The following is a 21,122-nucleotide window of genomic DNA, read 5'->3' as shown; positions in this document are numbered from 1 at the left end:
GCTCTGTGCAAGGCATTTTGCTAGATACTAGGGATGTAATGAAGGAAAAAGATAGTCTCTGTGCATGAGAATTTACTCTCTAGGGATTTAACCATTGTTCATATTTTTGTGAACTTAAATGCATATTATTGGCACAGTATCTCTATGTATAGAACAATAGGTAGTCAATATTCCTCACAGTGTTAACTGTTTTTCCGTAGTAACATTCCTATGGTTGTATACCATTGTATTGAAACAAACACCTGAATAAAAGAATAACCAAAGGATTTGCATGGCCAGTTCACAAAAGTAGAAATACAAATAGCCATTAAACATTCCATTTATGTTTCATCAGGCTTTTTTTGTAATATTATCAAAAGACAGTAAGATGTGGTAAGTTGAGCCTGTGAGTCCTGGGAATACTGTGTGTAGTACTGTTCTGTCTGCTCAGAACCAACCTGGCTTACTCTTCCAACTTCCAAAATAAAATTCATAACAATGAAACTTGTCAGCGCAAATGCTCACACAAGCTGAGGCCTCTCGGGGGGAATGCAGCTATTTTAGATGGGCTGTTGTTTTCCAGAAGGTTTTCCAGGGCATGACACAGGAGAGCGCTTGAGGCCTGATACTTCTAGAGTACAGATGATGCTTCTTTGCCAGAGTGCCATTGGCTTGTGTGGGGCCATGCATGTGTCACGTGTCACTCTAGGAACTGCTCACCCTTAGCTGCTGGCGAGGGCAGTTTTTCCAGTCAACATGGGGTTTGAAAGCCTTGACTCAGAGCTGGGGGTGGGTGGAGGAGGCCAAGCAGCCCCTCGGCCATCAGGGTGAGGTTCAGAGCCCCGTAAGCAATGAGCTGGCCTCTGGGGGAGATAGGAGACCATGTTTCCTCACTGGGTTGTGGCCTTGATGGACAGAGCTGCTCAGCACAAAGAAATGTGGTTTAATTTTTGAGTTGTTGGGAAACTACTTACCATAAAACCAAATAGCAAAATTTAGTCTGCAGATCACCCTGCCAAATTCTTGGGTGTGATCCAGACCAAAATCACCTGTAAGGCCCCCTTTGAGAAGAAAGTAAAGGAGCCTGCTATATGTGACTATTGGAATTTTAGTGACATTTCCTGAGGAACAGCAGGAACTTTATTCACATTGAGAGAGAGGGAGAAGGAGAGCACACAGTCAGCTGTTGTTGGCATTGGGAGTGCTGTCGCCATTTGTGTTCCTCGTGGCTGGGGTCCAGGGAGAGAACATTTGTGTTCCTCGTGGCTAGGGTGCAGAGAGATCATCGGTGGAAAATGCATTTTCCCTCCAGGCCCTAGAAGATTCCTTGAATTTTTCACTTCACTGTGAACCCTGGTTGACCCTCTTCTGAGTATGCATGCTCATGCTGAGGTCTGCTTGCTGCAGAATCCCATGTGCCATTTGAGATCCGTATGGATGCATAAACATACAGCTTAAAGACAAATATTTTGTTAATTGCTTTCTTTCACGTTCCTCTGATGTGCGTTGTTTTGTGACAGGTACTTCAAGTGTGGCAAGAGCCTGGAGTGCGACATTTGATGAGCTGATTGGCAAACCCATTGGGGAATTCTCTCGGACACACATGACTCTGAACGCCCCTGGAGTGCTGGCCACAAACCCAGACATCTTTGCTGTGATCATAATTCTCATCTTAACAGGTACACCCACACAGTGAGAGAGCCACCAGGTTGAGGTAGGGGTCCAAGAAGGCAGGTTTCTTCTTGGGATTTCTAGAAAGATCAGGTTTTCTTCCTTTTCTCTTTCTCACCACCCATCCTCATTTTTATTTTATAATTAATACAGACTTTTTTTTTTTTTTTTGTCCTAATGGCTTATGATGGTTTCACAATAGGGCTGGCCTATTTAATAGCTGCCAAGTTGTGTGTCATTTAGCTAACAGAGAACCTCAGGTGTTTATGTGATTATTGAGTATCATTTTTTTTAGTACTTCACGCTTTTTGTGCAAGTGACTCAGGAATACACTGGACTCCTGATGACTATTGGGAAGGGAAGTTGGTCTGTCTGGCACATTAACAGGTGTCTGGGTGTCAGAGACGTCTCAGTTGGTTTTACACATACTGGTGGTCAAAACACCCCTTAAGCAAATAAATTTTATGACAAAATTGTGGGTACAGAATTTAAAAATGCCTGATAGTGTTTGCCCACAGCTGATAGCAGCCCCTTCTACATGCATCTGTGTTTTAGCCACTGGGTGGCAGTTTTGCTGACATAAACATTAAGCTGATGAAGTGCAGGTAAGTAATCTTTTGCAGTTAGAAAACCTTACAAGGGTTTTAAAAATAACCCATCTAATTTTGTCCACTATGTAATTAAAATCATTTTGCATAAGCCAGACTCAGCAGTATTTCTGGTCCAGTGATAGGAACATGTATCAGAAATTAAGTTTGCACTACTCAGATTTTCATAAATATGAGAGGGAGGGACACAAAAGGAAAGATACAGCAAAGTGTGGTGTGTTCCGTTCCCTATGATGAATCACTCTATTCTCTTTTAGTATCTGCATTTCAGACTTCAGTCTGTTATGTGAGTCTCTTTTATTATAGAACTAAAGGCCCGGTGCAAGAAATTCATGTACTTGCGTGGGGAGGTACGGGTAGGGGGGAGGTTTCCCTCAGCCTGGCCTGCACCTTCTCGCAGTCAGTCGGACATCCTTAGTGCTGCCACGGAGGCGGGAGAGGCTCCTGCCACCACTGCTACACTTGCCAGCCATGAGCCCGGCTTCTGGCTGAGCGGTGTTCCCTCTGGGACTGACCACCAGGGGGCACTCCTGCATTGAGCATCTACCCCCAGGTGGTCAGTGTGCATCATAGCAACCAGTCATTCCACAGTTTGTCGATTTGCCTATTAGCCTTTTGTTATATAGGATGTATAAAAGACATACTGCAGAGCAACGATCTCAAATCATACATTGTGTAGTGTGTTCACTGGGTACCTTTTCATGCCTCTTTTCTTGCTGACAGTTTGCACAGAACTCACCAGGTGGCAACTTTACCCCAAGGTCATCTTGCGATGTCATGTGATTCCTGGGCATTTTTATCACCTGGTGTGTTTTTTAATGTGGATTTATGAGCTAAAGCTAGTCTGGCTTAGTGCTTACGGGGTGGCAGTTCCACAACCACAGACACTGTCATTGCTGATATTGCTAACATCTATAAGGCAATATGAATAATTTCTGGATCTGAAAAGCTCATTCTACCAAGAAAGTGAGTATAAAGTGTCTCCTTCTTGGAGAAACTAAAATCCTGCTCTTGAGAGAGGTTCTCAGTAAAATACTTTAATGAGGGGGAAGGTGCAGGGAGAGGTGCTCACTTCATCGCCTGGGGTGCTTTATGTCCTTGTCTCTGCGGTCTGGTGTCCCTGGATGGCGTCCTTATAGCATTGCTAAACGTCTTGATCACTGCCTCTGGAAAGATCATGAGTTTGGCCCCATCCCCAGAAGCTCACAGAAATCTTTAGAATTTGATGCCATGTGGGTTCTTCTTAAGCCATCGCCCTTCTTCCCGTCCCCATCCCAGGAAGGATTTGCCTGGTATGAGGTTAATGCTCCCTGTTTCCTGTGTATGCACATTTTCAGGACTTTTAACTGTTGGTGTGAAAGAGTCAGCCATGGTCAACAAAGTATTCACTTGTGTCAATGTCCTGGTCCTGGGCTTCATCGTCGTGTCAGGCTTTGTGAAAGGCTCGCTTAAAAACTGGCAGTTCACGGAGGAGTATTTGCACAACAACTCGGGTCGCCTGTGCTCCAACAAGTGAGTTGCTCCCTCTGCCCGTCCCTCGGCCTGTGGCAGTTGGTGTATATGGGGGATGGGACTGGCTAGAACCATACGAGTCTTTTTTTCAGTAAAGTGATTTAATTTATTAATTAAAAATTTATTAATTTTTTTGTAGCTGAGGATGTTTTATTGGTTTAAAATAAGTTTTATTTCCCGCAACTAGATAGAACATGGTATGACAAGGACACTGATGGTTAAAACAGTCTTCATTCTAATTCCATCATGTACATAGTTGAGGATCATTGTCAGACTCACTAAATAATCCATTTTTTTCTCATATTCTGTTTCATGACCTTCTTCTCAGTTTTGTGATCAGAAAAGGTTTTCTCTGTAATACCATGGTGATACCACTATATTTCGAAATGTTTAATAACCCAGAAAAAGAAATATGTAGAACTTCTATCTAAGTTTTTCAGAAATACTGAAGTATCAAACAGTGATTTTAGTAATCTCTTTCTCCCACACTTGACTTGGGTTGTATCAGCCCTGAAAAGCCGTGGCCCCATCCCCCTGACCTTCTCTGGCTCAGGACCCTCAGGGTTAGAGGCAGGTGATAGGCGGGCTCTCTTTTTTAGGCTGTGGTTGTAGAACTCCACTCACGAGGGTGTCCACGTTCTTTGTGATTCACAGAGCCCATGGGAGTGGCTGCAGTGTGGACTGTGGACCACACTTTGCTGACTTACGTGTCCTGGGCTGCCTTTTTTGTACTAGGGTTGGTGGTTTATTTCAGTCGATGACAAGCTTCCGTTTCAGCCTAGTGACAATTTTCCCCACATCTATCACTTGTGCATTTCTTGGGGTTTCCCCCAGGTTGCTACTGAACCACTGGAAGTCCCACAATTAGGGTCTTCATGCTTCACGTCCAGTGGTTCCATGGCAGCTTCTGGAACTGAGAAATGTAAGTATCCTAGAGGAATCAGTAAAAGGCTTAATCCCCATTAGGAAATAATTGAGTCCAAATTGTCTGTTTATTCATTAGCTCGTTGATAAACCCAACTGAAAGCAAATTTGCCAAAATGAGTTGCTAACTCAAACTCAGTGCATCAGTGCTTATAGCGTTGGAATATTTTTCTATTCTTGTTCTCAAGTTAGGAGGTGAAGCAGTTTGGGCGGAGGAAGTTGGGGAGACGTGACCAGCCTTGCCCTGGGGGCTCAGTGCTAAGTGACAGGAAACCTGCAGCCAAGCGAAAAATGTGGCCGCAGAGGAGGGCTGGAGCTGCATTTCTCAGACAGAAGGAGCAGGTTGCTCTTCAGGTGGCTGAGGCTTACGAGTAGTTGGTGAGAGGCAGGGCCTATGATAGACTGATGCCAGAGACTGCCGCCCACACAAGTCCTGGCAAGAGCAAGAGCGGAGCGCCACTGTTCAAACTTAGATGTAGTGTTTACTTTAGAGCAGCGTTTTTCAACCGCTGTTCCTGGTGTGCCATAGGTGCAGACAAGACAAGAATTTTATAATTTTTCACTATTTTGTTTACTTAATATTTCATAATGTAATTATAAAATACTTTCTTTGTGTTTATTTGATTCCTATTCAAGAGAATTACTTTATATATAGTCAATATAGGCACAGAGTTAAATTTTTTAACATTTTCTAATGGTGGTGTGCCTCGTGATTTTTTTCATGAAACAAGTGTGCCTTTGCCCAAAAAAGGTTGAAAAACACTGCTTTAGAGTCACAGGTTTTGACCGATTGGGACTGTTTTCTGGATCTTTAAGGACTTTGAGGTTCACAAAATATGCTTCAGTAAACTACCAATCCCAGCCCCTGAGTTCACCTGTGCTGACACCAGCCTCCGCCTGAAGCATCCCACCTGTTTACTTTGTGTGTGGGGGTGCTTAGGAAACATGGTTTTGTTGACTGAAGTTAAGCAGCTTTCAAACCTCAGTGTCTTTGGAAATGCTTGCTTTGAGACCCGAGTTACTGGCAAATACGGAGACTTGCCATTCGTTCCTACATCTGGGGCCCCTGCATTGCCTGGCTCCATTTCTTTCTCCAGGATTCTGTGGGAGAGGCTGCATTTGTTGGTCTCTCTCTCTCTTTCCTGTCACAGTCCCTATATTCCATCCCCTCCCCATGTCTATATTTAGAAGAGTCTTCTGGAAAGGGCATTGTGTGCACCGTTATGGTCCAGGCCACACCAAGTGAAGGCCTGTTGTCCACAGTCAGACACAGTGGCTGGCGACAGCTGCCAGGGGTCATGGCCTGAGGGTCTGGAGCAGTGGTCAAAAGTCAGGTGATGGCTGTTTGCAATGGCTTCTCTTTGGGACCATGAAGCTAGTGTTGTGATCTTTGCTGTGGCTCTTTTTTTTCTAGTGAAACGAAAGCAGGGGATCCCGGTATTGGTGGGTTCATGCCCTTCGGGTTCTCCGGAGTCCTGTCAGGAGCAGCGACCTGCTTCTATGCCTTCGTGGGCTTTGACTGCATTGCCACCACAGGTACGCCTGCTCGCTGTCGGGAGCTTTGCCCCGCCCTCCAGCTTTCCAGACAGGCCAGCCTAATTTACCCATCGGTCACTATTTTCCTTCCTCTGGGCTTATGCCAGTCATCAAGCTTCCACACCTGAGTAATGTGTAGATTGTAGTTTTCCGCTGATCTTTCCTGCCCTTATCACTTCCCCAAGTCGCAGTTCCTGGCAGGAAACTACATCCTGAATGTGACTAACCCTTCTACTAGAATGGGATAATGACAGACATGGCTACAACCTGACTTCCTATCTGTGCATCATCTGGGAGGAAAGAAGCCATTAAAAATATTATCATTCAATATTTTTAATATTGTTAAATAGGTTAGGCTCCATTGTACTTCTCAAATCTGTCTGCCAAAGGAAACAAGTCTTTTCCGTGGCAGAACCATGATGTAAAGGCCAAGAGCACCATCTAGGACCTAGGGGTCATCTGGTCTGTGTTGCAGAGGGCCACCCGGTGTTTCCAGAGCCCAGGGAGGCATTTGTGGTGGCACTGACTCCCTGGACACTGAAAGGCCTGGGGCCTCATGGTTTGTGGTTGTCCCTCCTGGCTGCTTCTAGGTGAAGAAGTCAAGAACCCCCAGAAGGCCATCCCCGTGGGCATCGTCGCCTCCCTCCTGATTTGCTTCGTCGCCTATTTTGGGGTGTCAGCTGCCCTCACGCTCATGATGCCATACTTCTGCCTAGACAAGGACAGCCCCCTGCCTGAGGCCTTCAAGCACGTGGGCTGGGATGGCGCCAAGTATGCGGTGGCCATTGGCTCCCTATGTGCTTTGTCTACGAGGTGAGGATTTTCATCTTCTGGGGTTGATGTCAGGGGTGGTGGGCCAGGTGGACACGCAGGTCCGCTGTTAAAGGTACTCTTTTCCCTGGAAATGGAGCCAGTGCCCCAACCCTGATTATCTGGCTTCTCTTTGTTGCTATTAATCACCCAAGAGTCATTTGTGTTACTGATCTTCTTGAAAAACTTTTTAACATCATCTGCTCATCATCTGTCTTTCTGTCCCTGACTTTGGCACTGGACCAGGCCAGCTCTGTAAACACTGTATTTTGGCCGGGGCCGGTTTGGCTCAATGGATAGAGCGTTGGCCTGTGGATTGAAAGGTCCCGGGTTCGATTCTGGTCAAGGGCATGTACCTTGTTTGCGGGCACATCCCCAGTAGGGGGTGTGCAAGAGGCAGCTGATTGATGATTCTCTCTCATCGATGTTTCTAGCACTCTATCCCTCTCTCTTCCTCTCTGTGAAAAATCAATAAAATAAAATAAAAATAAATAAATAAATAAACACTGTATTTTGGCCTGTTTGGCCATAACATGGAGGTAAGCTTGAAAAAGGAAGCAAGTGCCTTTTAATGAGAGACATTTGGCTTCTTGTATTTCCTATTAGCCCATATGAACATTTACTATAGTACTATTTGTAAATGTTGATTTACCATAGAGACATCCTCGTGAATGCTGGGCTGCTTTTATTTTCTGTTTGAATCAGCTGGAAATAATTGTAGGGATAAATGTAAAATTTCATTTCCAGAAAAACAATGACTAGTTTGTGCTGGTTTGTTAGGCTTTTCCTATTCTTAGATTTATGCATACTCAGAGAAGTGCTTTTTCTGGGGTTGGTGAATGGAATTTTGATTTATATAGCTTGGTGGTGGCAGTCCTGGTGAGAGTCCAGGTCAACTGGGCTGGTCACATCCTGGTGCCTTAGTTCCTGGGAAGCTCTTCTAAACCGATGCCTTTTCTCCCATCTAGCCTTTTGGGTTCTATGTTTCCCATGCCTCGAGTTATCTATGCCATGGCTGAAGATGGACTGCTATTTAAATTTTTGGCCAAAATTAACGATAGGACCAAAACACCAATAATCGCCACAGTAACCTCAGGTGCCATCGCTGGTAAGAACTGGGACTAATTTCACACACTAATATTTCAACAGTTGAGTCATTATTATTCCCTAGGGAAGCATCCTGAATTTTACTGCTGTCTGTGAGGAATTTTAATTTTTTCTTTCTAGCCTTAGACCTGGTTTATTGTAAGGTAACTGCCCTTCCAATACAAGGCAGAGGCCAGTGCTCCAGAGGATGTGATGGAATTCCCAATAAGTTTGAATTCCTCTGTTATTATTATCCTCTCATTGGCCCAAGCTTAGGATACACATGGTCCCTCAAAGCCATTAGTCTTCTCCTTTTCTGAATGTCCCTGAGTAGATTTTGGTAAGATGACATCTTGCATTTATAAACCAAGTGAGAGTTTGTGTTATTACTAGAAATTTAGTGTCCTTGTATCTTAGCCTGTGAATTCCCTGGGAAACGAGGATCCCTTATGATTGGTGTTGTAAAAATGTACCACTTTGCCCTGGCCAGTGTGGCTCAGTTGGTTGGTGCTATGTCCCATGCACCAAGGGGTGGTGGGTTCAATTCTTGGTCAGGGCACATTAGCTGGGTTGCCTGGCACTTGAGCCTATGTGATGATCCAGAGGCCCCAGATTAAGGAATTGGGGGAGGGACGTGTGTGTGTGTGTGGTGCGGGGCTGAAATTTATTTGCACTGCATGCTATTTATTGTATCCTTGCCTCCTTTAATGACTCCATTTTGTAGAAGGAAAGGCAGTGTGATTCCATTGTACAGAGGTGGAAGTGGAGGCACAGAGAGGTGAAGGCAAAATGCATACCCATAGTGTAGATTTGGCTCTTGGTTCCTGGTTTGTTTTTATGCCACAGAGGCTGGCTCCTTCCAGTGTGTGAGAAGAGCATCGAGTCATTTGGTAAATTAGGACACGTGACACCAGCCAGTTTGTACCATAGGGACTTGTCAAATGGCCATTGGTAGGATATTTTATCATCTTAAATGAATGAGTTGTAATTAGTAGGATTTATGCCCTTAGCAAAGTGTGCTTCATTTTGTGGATTAGCACTACATAATGGAAGAAAGCTAGCTTCTTATTATTTACTAAGTTTGCCCTGTAATTAGTAAATTACATTTCTTTTTTATTTGTTTTGCTTTTTGTTAATCCTTAGCCAAGGATATTTTTTTCCATTGATTTTTAGAGAGAGAGGAAGGGAGAGGAGGAGGAGGTTAGGGGAGAAAGGAGAGAGAGATAGAGAAAGAGACAAAGACATCGATGTGAGAGAGACACATCTATTGTTGGCTCCTGTACATACCCCAGTCGAGGCTGGGGATTAAACCTGCAACCCAGGTATGTGCCCTTGACCCTTCAGTGTGATGCTCCAGTTATTGAGACACCCAGGGCCAGGGCTATAATACATTTTTTAGAGTGATCGCAGTGATCAGGCTATGGGGCACCACATGTCAGAATATAACCACTATATTTAAGGGATTAAGGCACTGGAAACCATAAAGATTTTTTTCAGTATTTACATGTAATTTGATTATATAAAAGAATGGCTTTAATTTCCTTCTTATGCTGATTAAAGGAGATGAAACTATCATCTTTAAAGTGACTACAAAGTACATTCACTAAACTTTTTTGTGTGTGTGGAGTGTAAATAAGTATTAGGTTTTCTAAAATCACCTCACATTGAAGAAGCTTGTCTTGATTTCTCTGAGTGGGAATGCAGGTGCTTGTGGCGGATGGGTGGCGGATGGATGGATGGATGGATGGATGGATGTATGAATGATGAATGGGTAAGTGGATAGATGTAAATGGTTTGTCTATAATTTGTCAGCATAATATAGAAGAAGAAACACTGGACTCGGAGTCATAATAACCTAGTTCAAATTCTGACGTTTGCATCTAGCTTTGTGACCTTAGGTAACTCTCCCAACCTTGTCTGAATTTCAGTTTCTCCATCTATAGTGTAGGGGTAGCTTGCAAAGTTACCATCTTGAGGACTGTGTACATGACTTAATCCTGAGCTTTTCTTCCTTTAAGCATCTTTTCATGGAAGGGCCTGGGGTTGGGGAGCAAGAAAAAGAAGCACCTCTGTATGCTGTGGATTACAGATGGGTGGTGGGTCTGGATGTCAGTATGTATAGAGGGCCATCCATGGATCCTGATGTTTGTCTCCTCCCCAGCTGTGATGGCCTTCCTCTTTGACCTGAAGGACTTGGTGGATCTCATGTCCATCGGCACTCTCCTGGCTTACTCTTTAGTGGCTGCCTGTGTGTTGGTCTTACGGTATGTATGGCCTTTCTGGGTTCCATGACAGAAATGCACATGAACCCTCTTAACCTCTTAGCAGTTCAAATTATTGGTTTATACAGTGCAAATTTTAGGTTGTTGATAACTCCTTTGGAAACTTCCCACGAGAGGGTGGGATATGGTGGTTGAGAACCTTCTTATGGAAAATATCCATGAAAAGATTCAGGGGTGGCCCCACTTCCTTTTATAATGTGCCCTCATTTTTCTGGCTGGATTTTGGGGAGAATAGAGACAGGTTATAGCCAAGCTGCTGGGCCTAGATCTTGGGATCAGCTTTTTTGAAGGTTTTGGTGGTGATTTCAATGTGATCCAGTTTCTTGGGACAGGGTCGGCTGGGGTCTGGCCCTTTTTGGGAGTTGGGAGAATCCAATGAAACTTAGGTCCCGGTAATGACTTTCAAAACTCAGGTTACTGCGATGCTTCATTGCACGCTGCTGGAGAGAGGAGTCCCATTATACAGTGTGGGATGGCTGAGGTTGATGTCCAGGAAGACTTTCCAGGTTTTGGTGATTAAAGCAGTCTGGGCTTAGGCTTGTTGTATCGGCTACTCCAGGACACCCCCTCAAAACATACCTCCTGGTGCCAATTTTTCTTTGTTTTGGAAAGACAGGACTCTGCTTCCCAAGTCCCAGAAATTGCCCAAGGTAGCATTCATCATGAGAACATGTACTCATGGAGACTCAGTGTTGACCACCTGATGAGAGCCTCCATATTTCCTTCTAGGCATTTATACTTACAGGCCACTGATCCCATTTCACATGTGCTCAGCATCTAATGTATGGGTTGAGTCTTGATAGCGATTGTATAGGATCAGCTAAAACTAGTTTACGTCCACTTATTGCTTCCCGGTTCAATGCTGGAATCTTCCCCAAGGTCCTACCACCTTCTCTTCTTTTTTAAAAATATATTTTATTGATATTTTACAGAGAGAAAAGGAGAGGGATAGAGAGTTAGAAACATTGATGAGAGAGAAACATCGATCAGCTGCCTCCTGCATACCCCCTCCTGGGTATGTGCCCACAACCAAGGTACATACCCTTTACCGGAATTGAACCTGGGGTCCTTGAATTTTCGGGCCAACGCTCTATCTACTGAGCCAAACCAGTTAGGGCCGTACCACCTTCTTAATTGACCTCACAGTGTTACAGTAAGTGAATCAGTGAAAATATAGTGAATATCTTTAAGCTTATTCTTAGACTGTATGCAAAGTAATTCATAAGGCATTCTATTTTTTAAAACTGGTGGAAAAGATTTGAGCTTTGTTCATTTTGGGTAGGAGGATAAGGAGCCTCATTTAAAATGACTGGGGTAGCTTGTATCTTGAAAATCATGCCACTGAACTCTATAGATTTACTTATGCCAAGGCATTGGAGTTTTAAATAAGTTGATCCAATTAAGTCTCACAAACAATAACTCAAAGCCATCAGCCTGCAGACACATTTCTCCAGCTCTCTGCACCAAATAGGATCCTGATGTTATTGCTTTCTATTTCTGTCTGTGCATTTAGTTCCCTGCAGCCTGCTTTTGTTGGAAGTGGCCTAATATCTTCAAGTTTCCAAGGGCTAGTGCTACTCTCAGAGCCAGAGAAACCATCTCAAGACATTTCTCTGGGCTGGTTTATGGTGGAGGTCAAGTTGTCTCAGAGCAGAGACACCAAAGAAGGCCATTGCCAGAAGGCGAGACCCAGTTCTCCTGTTTCCACTTTGCCAGAGAAGACATCCTGACCATCTTCTCACATTTGATGCCTTGTGTCCTGGGAAATTTACCTTTGAAGGCTTAGTAAGAACTTGAATTATTGCTTGTTCTTTTGCTTAATGAAAACATATCATGTTGGTCACATTTGTCTGCAGGTATCAGCCAGAGCAACCTAACATGGTATACCAGATGGCCAGAACTACTGATGACCTGGATCAAGTAGACCAGAATGAATTAGTGAGCACCAGCGATTCCCAAACAGGCTTTTTACCAGGAGCAGAAAAATTTTCTTTGAAGACTATACTTTCACCCCCAAACATGGAGCCCTCCAAATTCTCTGGGCTAATTGTGAACATTTCAACCAGCCTCATAGGTAAGAGCCTGCCCTTCCTTGGAATGTGTCTGGGGTCCTGCTTGTTGGCATGGTTTCTTGTTGCTGGGTATGGGGGTGGGTGTTAGAAATCCTGCTGCTGGATGCACTGTGCTATCGGTTATTCTGTCCTCATTGCAGGTGATGCCTGCAGAAATAGAGCCTTCCTCTCCATAGGTTTTGGGGAGAGCTGAGGATATCATGGGAACTTGAGAAGTGGTTAAGATGCATCTGTCTTACTCTCTTTCTGTCTTCAGCAATTCTTATCGTCATCTTCTGCATCGTGACTGTGCTTGGGAAGGAGGCTCTGATAAACGTGGAGTGGTGGGCCATCTTTATGCTCATTGTCTCTGCCATCCTCTGCTCAGTCATCACAGCCATCATCTGGAGACAGCCTGAGAGCAAGACCAAGCTCTCGTTTAAGGTGAGCTGCTCTGCCTTGAGGTTCTGCAGGGAGCTGCCTGATGGGACAGAGCCTGCATGGGCTCTCCTAGGTGTTTGGCCGGAGGTGCTTCCTGAACAGCCTCAGGAACATGGGCCCATGGGCACAGACTGGGCCTGGTGGGGACCTGACCCTCGCTCTCAATGGTGTAGCTCCACCTTCTCACAAATGCCTTCCAGGTGGGTTGTATATCATCACCAAGCCTTGGAGGTTCACTTTCAAATATTACAAATAGTAGGATAGTTCAACTTTAGAGGTAAAGTAGAATCCTTCTTTTAGCCCCTGCTTTAATGGGAACATAGCAGGAGTAGAAAATAAGAATAGAGCTTTCTTTGGCAATTAGTTGCTTAGACCCAAGCTCCTGCCTGTTAGAGTTTGCCTGGATGAGGGTGTATTTATGTTGGAGGAGTTGGGGGTGCAGGGGTAGGATTGGCACTCACTTCCTCTTCCCTTATATAAAGATGGTAGCCCATATAGATCTCAGAGGTCCATATAAGTGTCAGGTGCAGGATGTTTTCTAGGTAGTTTTGTTAAATGATGCAAACAGGTGCTAACTCCATCTCTGCTGCAGAGCTGACGCTGCCATCTTGTGTCTGCAGGTGCCCTTCCTGCCAGTCCTTCCCGTCCTGAGCATCTTCGTGAATGTCTATCTCATGATGCAGCTGGACCAAGGCACCTGGGTCCGGTTTGCGGTGTGGATGCTGATAGGTATGTCCCATATTCCAGTGTCTCCTGAGAACTCCCACCCCTACTGCCCACTCATGTCCCTGCTACTCACTTGGCAGATGGCTAATGTCTTTGAATCCCCTCAGTTCAGATTTCAAAACAGTAGAAACACAGATAGTCAACAATTTTCTCTCAGATAACAAGGAGCTCCTGGTAGGTCGTGGATCCTTCCTTCCTTTTCAGATACTTTTCATTTTAATAGCCTCTTGCCTGAAGTAGTTATGTTATTGGGCAAAATCTTGAGGTTAACAAGAGCAAGGCTATGAACATGAGCCTGCTGTCAATAAAGCACCAGTGCTTCTCACCCCCAGTGCGAAAGTCAGGACCTCACCTCTTTTCATGGGCTGTGGGCGCTGGTAGGGCCTGCAGGGGCGTGGCTGTCATCTTGTGGGTGTTGGTCCTGCCTGGGACTGAAGGTGGCCTGGCCTCTGGGCCTCTGCCTCTGAGGATGGCAGGAGATGGATCAGGTTTCTTCCTCAGTGTCCAGTCTGAGTGCTGATGAAGAGCAACTGGTTTTGACCTATATCCCTCAGTGTCCTTGCCAAACGCAGAAATCTCAGGACCAGGTTCTGCTAAACCTCTCAGTTCTGGGCCACACCTTGGGGTAGACGGCTGCTGCTGTGCCATCTCCAGGGTGGTACTTTGCTACTCCATTCTCTGCAGACCCCTCACTCCCCTCAGAGTCTAGCCTGTGTTTAGTTGGACAGGCATCTCCTAAAGAGTCATTCTGTGAGTGCTGGCTCAGTCTGCGCTCAGCCCACTGTGCCCATTCCTGGAGACTGCAGAGCCAGGCGCTTACTTCCTGCCACAGGTGCAGGGACTGCTTGGCTTGGCTTCTGGGCATTCCCTACTTCCTGTGCTTTTGGGAGCTGAGTTAAGTCCCTCCTTTAAGGACCATTCTCCTTATGTCACCAGCAAAAGGGTGGCCCCAAGGCACGTGGGTCACAGTCTCTGGGTAGTAGTTAGAATCACAGATCTCTGGACCGGGCTGGTTCGTATGGTACACACATTCTCAGGTGACCCGAATGCCTCCTGCAGTGGGAACCACTTACACAGAGAAAACGAGCAGCCGGGACTGTGCAGATAGCACAGAGATGCACCCTGGCAGGCAGAAGCGCAGCTGCCGCAGTGTCTGTCTTGTCCCCCTTGGTGGCCACAAGCCCCCCAACCAGGTGGTCAGTGGATGAAACTAAGGGATTAATGTCCCTCCCAGGGGCCCCCAACAGCAGTTCCCCCTGCTCAGGTGCTTCCCTGGTATGAGGCTCTCTCCAGAGGGCCACCTTTGCTGTACCTGTTTGAAGAGTCATGTTGTTTCTTTAAGATTTAAAGTGTAGAGAGTGAGGGCTCAGCTCAGAGCAGGCAGCGTGGCGAGGCTTTGCTAGGCCCTAGGCTGCACTGTCTGCTTCCTCGGACCCCATCTGTTCTGTTCACTGCTTTCTGCTCTTGACCTGCAGGCTTTGCCATCTACTTTGGCTATGGACTGTGGCACAGCGAGGAGGCATCCCTGGTCACTAAACAAGCAAAGACTGCTGATGGCAGTTTGGACCACTGCAAATGACGCACAGCCTCATCCACCGGAGGTGACAGCAGCCTTGAGGGATGCCCACAGAGCACCCAGAAGCACCTCGCTGTCTCCGCCAATGCAACAGGACCCACTCACAATCACAAGGCCCCCGAGCAGCAGAAGGTGCATGGTGCACTGAGTCCTCAGCCCACATCACGATGGGCCTGCCCTGTCTTGCTCTAGGGCAGGCTCACCAGGCTGGTTACTTCTGACAGCTCCCTTCCAGGGCCGCTTGGCTGTGGCTGGCCACAGCGTCTCCTAATTTCCCTCTGAACGAAGAAAGCAGCTCCTCCTGCGTGCTGCTGTGGCCCCAGGCGGGATGGAGATCTCATTACTGGACATCCAGGTCTCTGTCCTCAGGCACCCTCTGGTATTGAAAATGCTGTTACTCCAGACTCATAGTAGCCATTTCTCCACTCAGCCTGGAACAGCCTCCCATAAATGATGAGCACCATAAATAGTATGCCTCCACAGGTCCAACCCTGAGCCAAAGGACAGCTTACTCCAAAAAAAAAAAAAAAAATGTTTTTGTTCCTGCCCCTGCCCTCTGAGTTGCTTCCAGAAGGGGTCTTAGGACTGTGATCCCTTCTCCACTCTGTCACCTTGACAGAGCTCAGCCCACTCTGCCCTGGACCCAGGGCATGTAATTCTGGGAAGACAAGCAGAAGGGAGCGCCACTGTGGGAAGGAGGCAGGGCTCGGGGGCCGGCTGCACTCCAGGACGCGTATGCATGGGGGACCTCCTTCAGCCTCCAGGCCTAGCCTGTTCTTGCTGCTCTGGCATCTCACTGCTGCTCTGTGTCCTGAGCAACTGGAACGTGACAGTTTATGGAGGATTGGCCTCAAATTAGCAGTGCTCAAAACACCCTTTTCCGTGGGTCTGCTGTTCACTGAACCCAGTCCTCTGATGCTTGCAGGCTGGTGTCTGGGGTCTGTAAGGTCCCCAGGACAGGTGTCCACTCGTTCTGAGGCGAGACTGTTCCTCCCCACACTTGTGGCTCCTGCCACGATCTCGTTGGCCCTTCTCTCAAGTCAATCAGATGGAGGCCTGTAGTTGCTGTGAATCACTCCACCAAATAAGTTGGTGCTTAACATTAACTTGGAAAATGGCCAAATGATTAGCCTGTGCCATCAGTGTATTGTTGAGCGTGTGGGGCCCGCACTAGACAGTTGGGGCATATTGTGTACTTGTTGTCCAAATGCCCTGAGCTTGTGTAGAGGTTTGGAACCCGGCCCGACCGCCTGCTCCATAAGTCTCTACAGTGAGCTGCTCTCTGCGACACTCCCAGGCAGAAGCTGGAGAAAACAAACACCAGTCCCTTTGTCCTCGTCAGAGTGTAGTCCAGGAGACAGGAGGCCCTTGTTGACGGAGGTAGAGGGAGACAGACATTTCACACAACTCAGAACATGTAAATGCTGCTTTTAAGGCTTATCTTCCCATTTCTTCCCCTCTGGCCTCTGGCACAAATCTGACAAAAAGAAGCTGGTAAGTTGGTAGCACTTGTCTTTTGTCCTGCCCCAGAAGATTCTTGGACAAAAGTTTAAGAGTTTGTGAAGCAGCCAGATGGCTAGGCTGGCCACTGGAGGACGGCCGGGCGGTCAGCCTGCCCAGGGCTGGGCCAGTGGTCAGACCCCAATGGATGATCCCCAGAGTTCAAAGCTTAGATTTCCAAGGAAAGGTATTTAAATTCATGTAGATTGGTGCTGTAAACTATAATACTTTGATAAATATTAACTTATTTTGTTTGGGTTTGGTTGTCTGCTGTTCTCTTGGGGCCTGTTAGCTGTTTGCTCCATGTGGCTGATATTTTTCCATGTAAAGAACTGGAGGGAAGGTGTGCCTAAGAGAGAATTGTTTTTCCCCCTTCTCTTTTTGACTGAAATTTCCATGAAAGACAGTGCCCAACAGACTGTGATTACAGTTGACTTTTTCACTAGCAACACCCATTGTTCTGCCAACTGAAAAGGTGAGTTTCTTGTTCTGCCTCCCGGATAAGAACCTCCCAAGAGCACCTCCCCTCCTTCCGCAGCCCAGAGCCAGGCCTGCTCCCAGAAGGCTCAGGGGCAGGGTGGGAGAATCCCTGCACCCTCCCGTCAGGCAGAGCCCCAGTGCAGGGCAGGGCCTACGAGGATGACTCAGACACAGTGCACGTGGTCCCTGCACTCCCTGAGAGTAGTTCTCTTCCGTGACAGGGCCATGACGTAGGGATGGTATTGGAGCTAACCTCTCAGTGTGAATAGACTTACCACATCTCTCATCCTGCCCCTGAAATACAAAAAGAAAATCCACCAAAAGTGCCCCTCCCACCAGGCAAGAGCAGGATTGTCAGTTTTGCAGCTCGGCCGGTGTTTTCCTACATAGATATTTCACACATCTAGAGACACCCTTTGGGGATGTTGTGTGTACTCATCTGTGCCCCTGCCCCAATGCTGAGGAGGGAAAGACCCTTTAGGATGAGTAAGTGCCACTTCCTGCCTCTGCTTTCCCATTAGCAAGTTTCCATGGCCTGACAACTCACAATTGGAGCCCCAGGGCCTCTGCTGAAGAGGGAGGGTGGAGGGGTTTCCAAGGAAACAGCCAGGCTCCTGGGACCTTCCAGGAGGGAGACCCTTGGCCTCACCCTGCACAACAGCTCACACTCCTTCACCCCAACTCTGAGCTGGATTTGTTTTTCCAAACCAAGGAGTAGTGATAGAGCCATTTTTCCAGGCTGTTTTGGAAGGACTGTTGACAGAACCCCTCATATCTTGCCCACCTTTGGTTTTATCCTATTGAGTTAGCAGGCAGTCAGCCAACTGGTCTCATGTACTGATGTGTGTTTTGGACATCACAGGTTTGTCTCCTGCTGTATTCCCGCCCCAGCTCCCAAGGCCCTGACACACTGCCCTCTGCGCCTGAGGCATAGCCTGGGTTCACACTTGAATGAGGCACTGGCCCTGCCTGGTCCTTGACCACTGCGTTGGTTCTGCTTGCGTGGGGATGGGAAGGTGGATTCTGCCAGGTATCCCGTCCACCCCCACCACTAAGGCAATCTGAATTGACTGGGTTTTGCTATCCCAATAGGATGGCCTCCAGCCTAACATTGGAGACAGATCTTTGAGTCAGGGAGGGAGGCTGGGTTCCTTGGGTGAGTGTGGACACACCTCATGGAGGCCCTGCCCAGTAGGTAAGCTCACTGGCATTTTGGGGACCTCTGCTTAGTTTTGTACCAGAACCTGCCCTTTCTGATTTGAATGTCCCACTGTTACACATTCCGATTTGAATGCCCCACTAATACAAGCCATCACCATGAAGACAGGCCCCATGACCAGTGTGTTCCAGGATGGATGGAAAGTGCGTGATGCGTATGTGCGGGACTGGTTAATTCCCTTCCAGTGGAACTAAATGTGTTATGTACGGTCTAAATTATATCTGTTTGCCATCATCAGGAGAGTATTGTACTTAAAATTCTTTGGGGAGAGGAGATGGAGATTTTGTCAGACTCCCCTGGACTTTCTGGTAATGAACTGCTTTATTATCATACAGTGATGTAAGAAGCTACATCATTATGATGCCTGAAAATTAGTCTAAAAAATGTCAGCTGACTTTCTTCTTTTTCACTATAATCCAGAGTCTCTGTGCCCATTGCTTCGCTGTAGTAGCGCTCTCTTTCAAGGGCACATGGACTGACCAAGGGGCTCAGGCGCAGTTACCGAGGAGCCACCCTGGATCGTTCTCCAGATGTTGAGCTTGAGATGGACGACCTTGGCCGTGAAGCCTGGGCGGTTTTCTCAGGGTGTGAGAGTGTCCGCAGGCTCAGGAAGCAGGGCTAGGAAGATGCACTCAGGCTTTGCTAATGTAGTAACGAGGTATGATCTTGTGTTTCCTGATGACAGACTTTAATTTGAGAACTTATTCTCCCACTTGAGAAACTATAATATATATTTAAAATAAGTTTCCTGTTTAAGTTGTGCCTTTCAGCATCACTGGGTGCAAGGAGCACCAAGGGTGATGATCCCCAGGAGGGCTGGCTTATTATCAAACCTGAAGAGCTATGGTTTCTCCAGTACATGTTTTCTTCTATTGAACATGGAGCCATTATTAAATGAGTTTTGTTTTTTATTATGTAAATTGTAAAATATTTTTTGTTTGATGCTCTATTTTTCTAATAGTTTTCTTAAAATTATGATACTAGAGTTAAATTTTAATGCTAACTGTAAGTCAGGTTGGTCTCTGCTGGTCCTTCCTGTTTTCACTTTAAGAACAAGCATAGATGTTGTCCATCATTTTTTTAAAATGTGAAACTCTGTATCCTGTTTTTGCTGACACTGCATCGACAACGTCTTACTGTACTTTATGTTGTAAAATCGAACTGTTTTGTGATACATTATCTCATGCTTCTGCAAATTCTAATAAATTCTGTCTATAGCTTCAGTGTGCCCGGTGTCCATCTTAAGAATTCTAGCAGCTTTTGGCCAGGTCCCCAAGAGAAGCAGTGCCCCACGGAGAGTTTTTGCTTCTTTAGTAACTTTCTGCCTCCCCACAGACAGGTGTTCTATCGCCTCCTTCAGCCATTTGGTGGGAATCCTTATTCCAACAATTAGCTGGAAAACCCAGAGCCAGATCCCAGAGCCCTCATTTGTGATCCTCTGTCACTGTCTTCCCACCTCCCACCCTCCAGATGTGGCTTGGGTTTGGCCCCAGAAGTTTCATTTGCTGAAGGACTTGGGTGTCGGATGCAGCTAACCCCCCCACACCAGGACGTCCCTCCACACCCGCCATTCCTTAGGGAGGACGGGCGCATGCAGGGCAGGGAGAGGGTGGGGAGAATTGTAGCTGCTCTAATACTTGATCTTGACCCCATTCCCCCTTGAGAAAGGATCATTTTTTTGCAAGGGAGGCAAATTCAATTTGACCTTAGCTCTCAGACACGGACATGCAGTGATGCATTGATCACATGGGAAAATCTGCTGCGGGAGAGACAAGGCCTAACCTGTGCCTCATCTCAGCTGATGACAGTGCTGGAGGGGACACCCAGGAGAGCAGAGAGGAGGGCAGGGAGTTGCTGTTGGGCCTGGTGCTGGCAGCCAGTCATGAGGAATAAAATACTGATGACCAGGCACTTCACCTCCGGTGAGCGGCTACATGGTAAACTGGAACACAAACCCGATGGTGTGGAAGTGTCCCCAACATGTCCCCAGGGTGTGCGGTGTCTGGGGACACGAGCAGGCAGGAGTCCATTGCATCCCTCAGGGCAACTTCTCAGAGGTCTCTAGTGAGCCCAGTCCCTGGCCTTCAGGACCAGTGGGTGTCAGTGATCCAGAGAGCCCAGAACTGGGACAGGACTATGGTGACGGGATGCCTGTGTCTGCTAAGCACTGGCTTGAGCTGAGCACATGGTGAAGCCTCTTACAGCAGTGCCACACTGCCACCTAGCGGCCTGCCACAGAGTTCCAGCCTTTTCTTAGGAAAACCTTGAGCCCCAGAAAGTATCCAGTTTGCAGACCTGAGGAGTCACCTGAAGCACCTTCTCCAGGCACAGTTTGGTTATAATACACTTCTGGTGAATCTACAGCTGAGCCAACAGCTTGGAATTCACAGTAACAAGAAATCCTGTAAACGCTCTTCACCAGGTGACAGTCAGGGATTCGGTCACTCTAGCCTAGCCTGGCTCAGGCCCCAGAGCAAGGCAGGGTTGGGATACCTACTGGTGGTCACAATGCTGGCCCCTCTTCGAAGGGCACAGTTTTGTTTGTGCAAGTCAGGCCTGTCCACCAAACCATCAATACAGTCGTTGAAAAATGCACTGAGACAAAAGCTCAGGGACCAAGCTGGCAGCACCTTTGCTAATGAGCCGAGCCCTTTGGCCTGCTTTTCAGCACCTAATCCTAGAGGAATCAGGTTGAGTAGGGAAACGGAGAAGCTGTGCGGG

General features: G+C 46.9%; 1 protein-coding gene across 4 annotated transcripts in view; it reads left to right on the top strand.

The window, feature by feature from the left end:
• SLC7A1 (solute carrier family 7 member 1) overlaps positions 1 to 19,629 on the top strand; it is a 49,589-nt gene extending 29,960 nt beyond the window's left edge. For 3 of the 4 annotated variants that reach the window (XM_036454628.2, XM_045588482.1, XM_036454625.2), the window contains 10 exons: positions 1,500 to 1,658; positions 3,596 to 3,770; positions 6,109 to 6,230; positions 6,821 to 7,043; positions 8,009 to 8,148; positions 10,288 to 10,390; positions 12,265 to 12,482; positions 12,737 to 12,903; positions 13,521 to 13,629; positions 15,102 to 19,629. In XM_036454628.2, the coding sequence (XP_036310521.1) occupies positions 1,500 to 1,658; positions 3,596 to 3,770; positions 6,109 to 6,230; positions 6,821 to 7,043; positions 8,009 to 8,148; positions 10,288 to 10,390; positions 12,265 to 12,482; positions 12,737 to 12,903; positions 13,521 to 13,629; positions 15,102 to 15,205 (1,520 nt within the window). In that variant the 3' untranslated portion in view covers positions 15,206 to 19,629. The remainder of the gene's footprint in view (positions 1 to 1,499; positions 1,659 to 3,595; positions 3,771 to 6,108; positions 6,231 to 6,820; positions 7,044 to 8,008; positions 8,149 to 10,287; positions 10,391 to 12,264; positions 12,483 to 12,736; positions 12,904 to 13,520; positions 13,630 to 15,101) is intronic. The other variant, XR_006742908.1, reaches the window with a different exon arrangement.
• Positions 19,630 to 21,122: the final 1,493 nt, after the last annotated feature.

This window comes from Pipistrellus kuhlii, unplaced genomic scaffold, assembly GCF_014108245.1.
Source record: "Pipistrellus kuhlii isolate mPipKuh1 unplaced genomic scaffold, mPipKuh1.p scaffold_m20_p_3, whole genome shotgun sequence".
Classification (NCBI taxonomy): Eukaryota; Metazoa; Chordata; class Mammalia; order Chiroptera; family Vespertilionidae; genus Pipistrellus; species Pipistrellus kuhlii.
The sequence above is the reverse complement of the archived record's forward strand: the minus strand, read 5'-3'. Positions and strand labels throughout refer to the sequence as shown.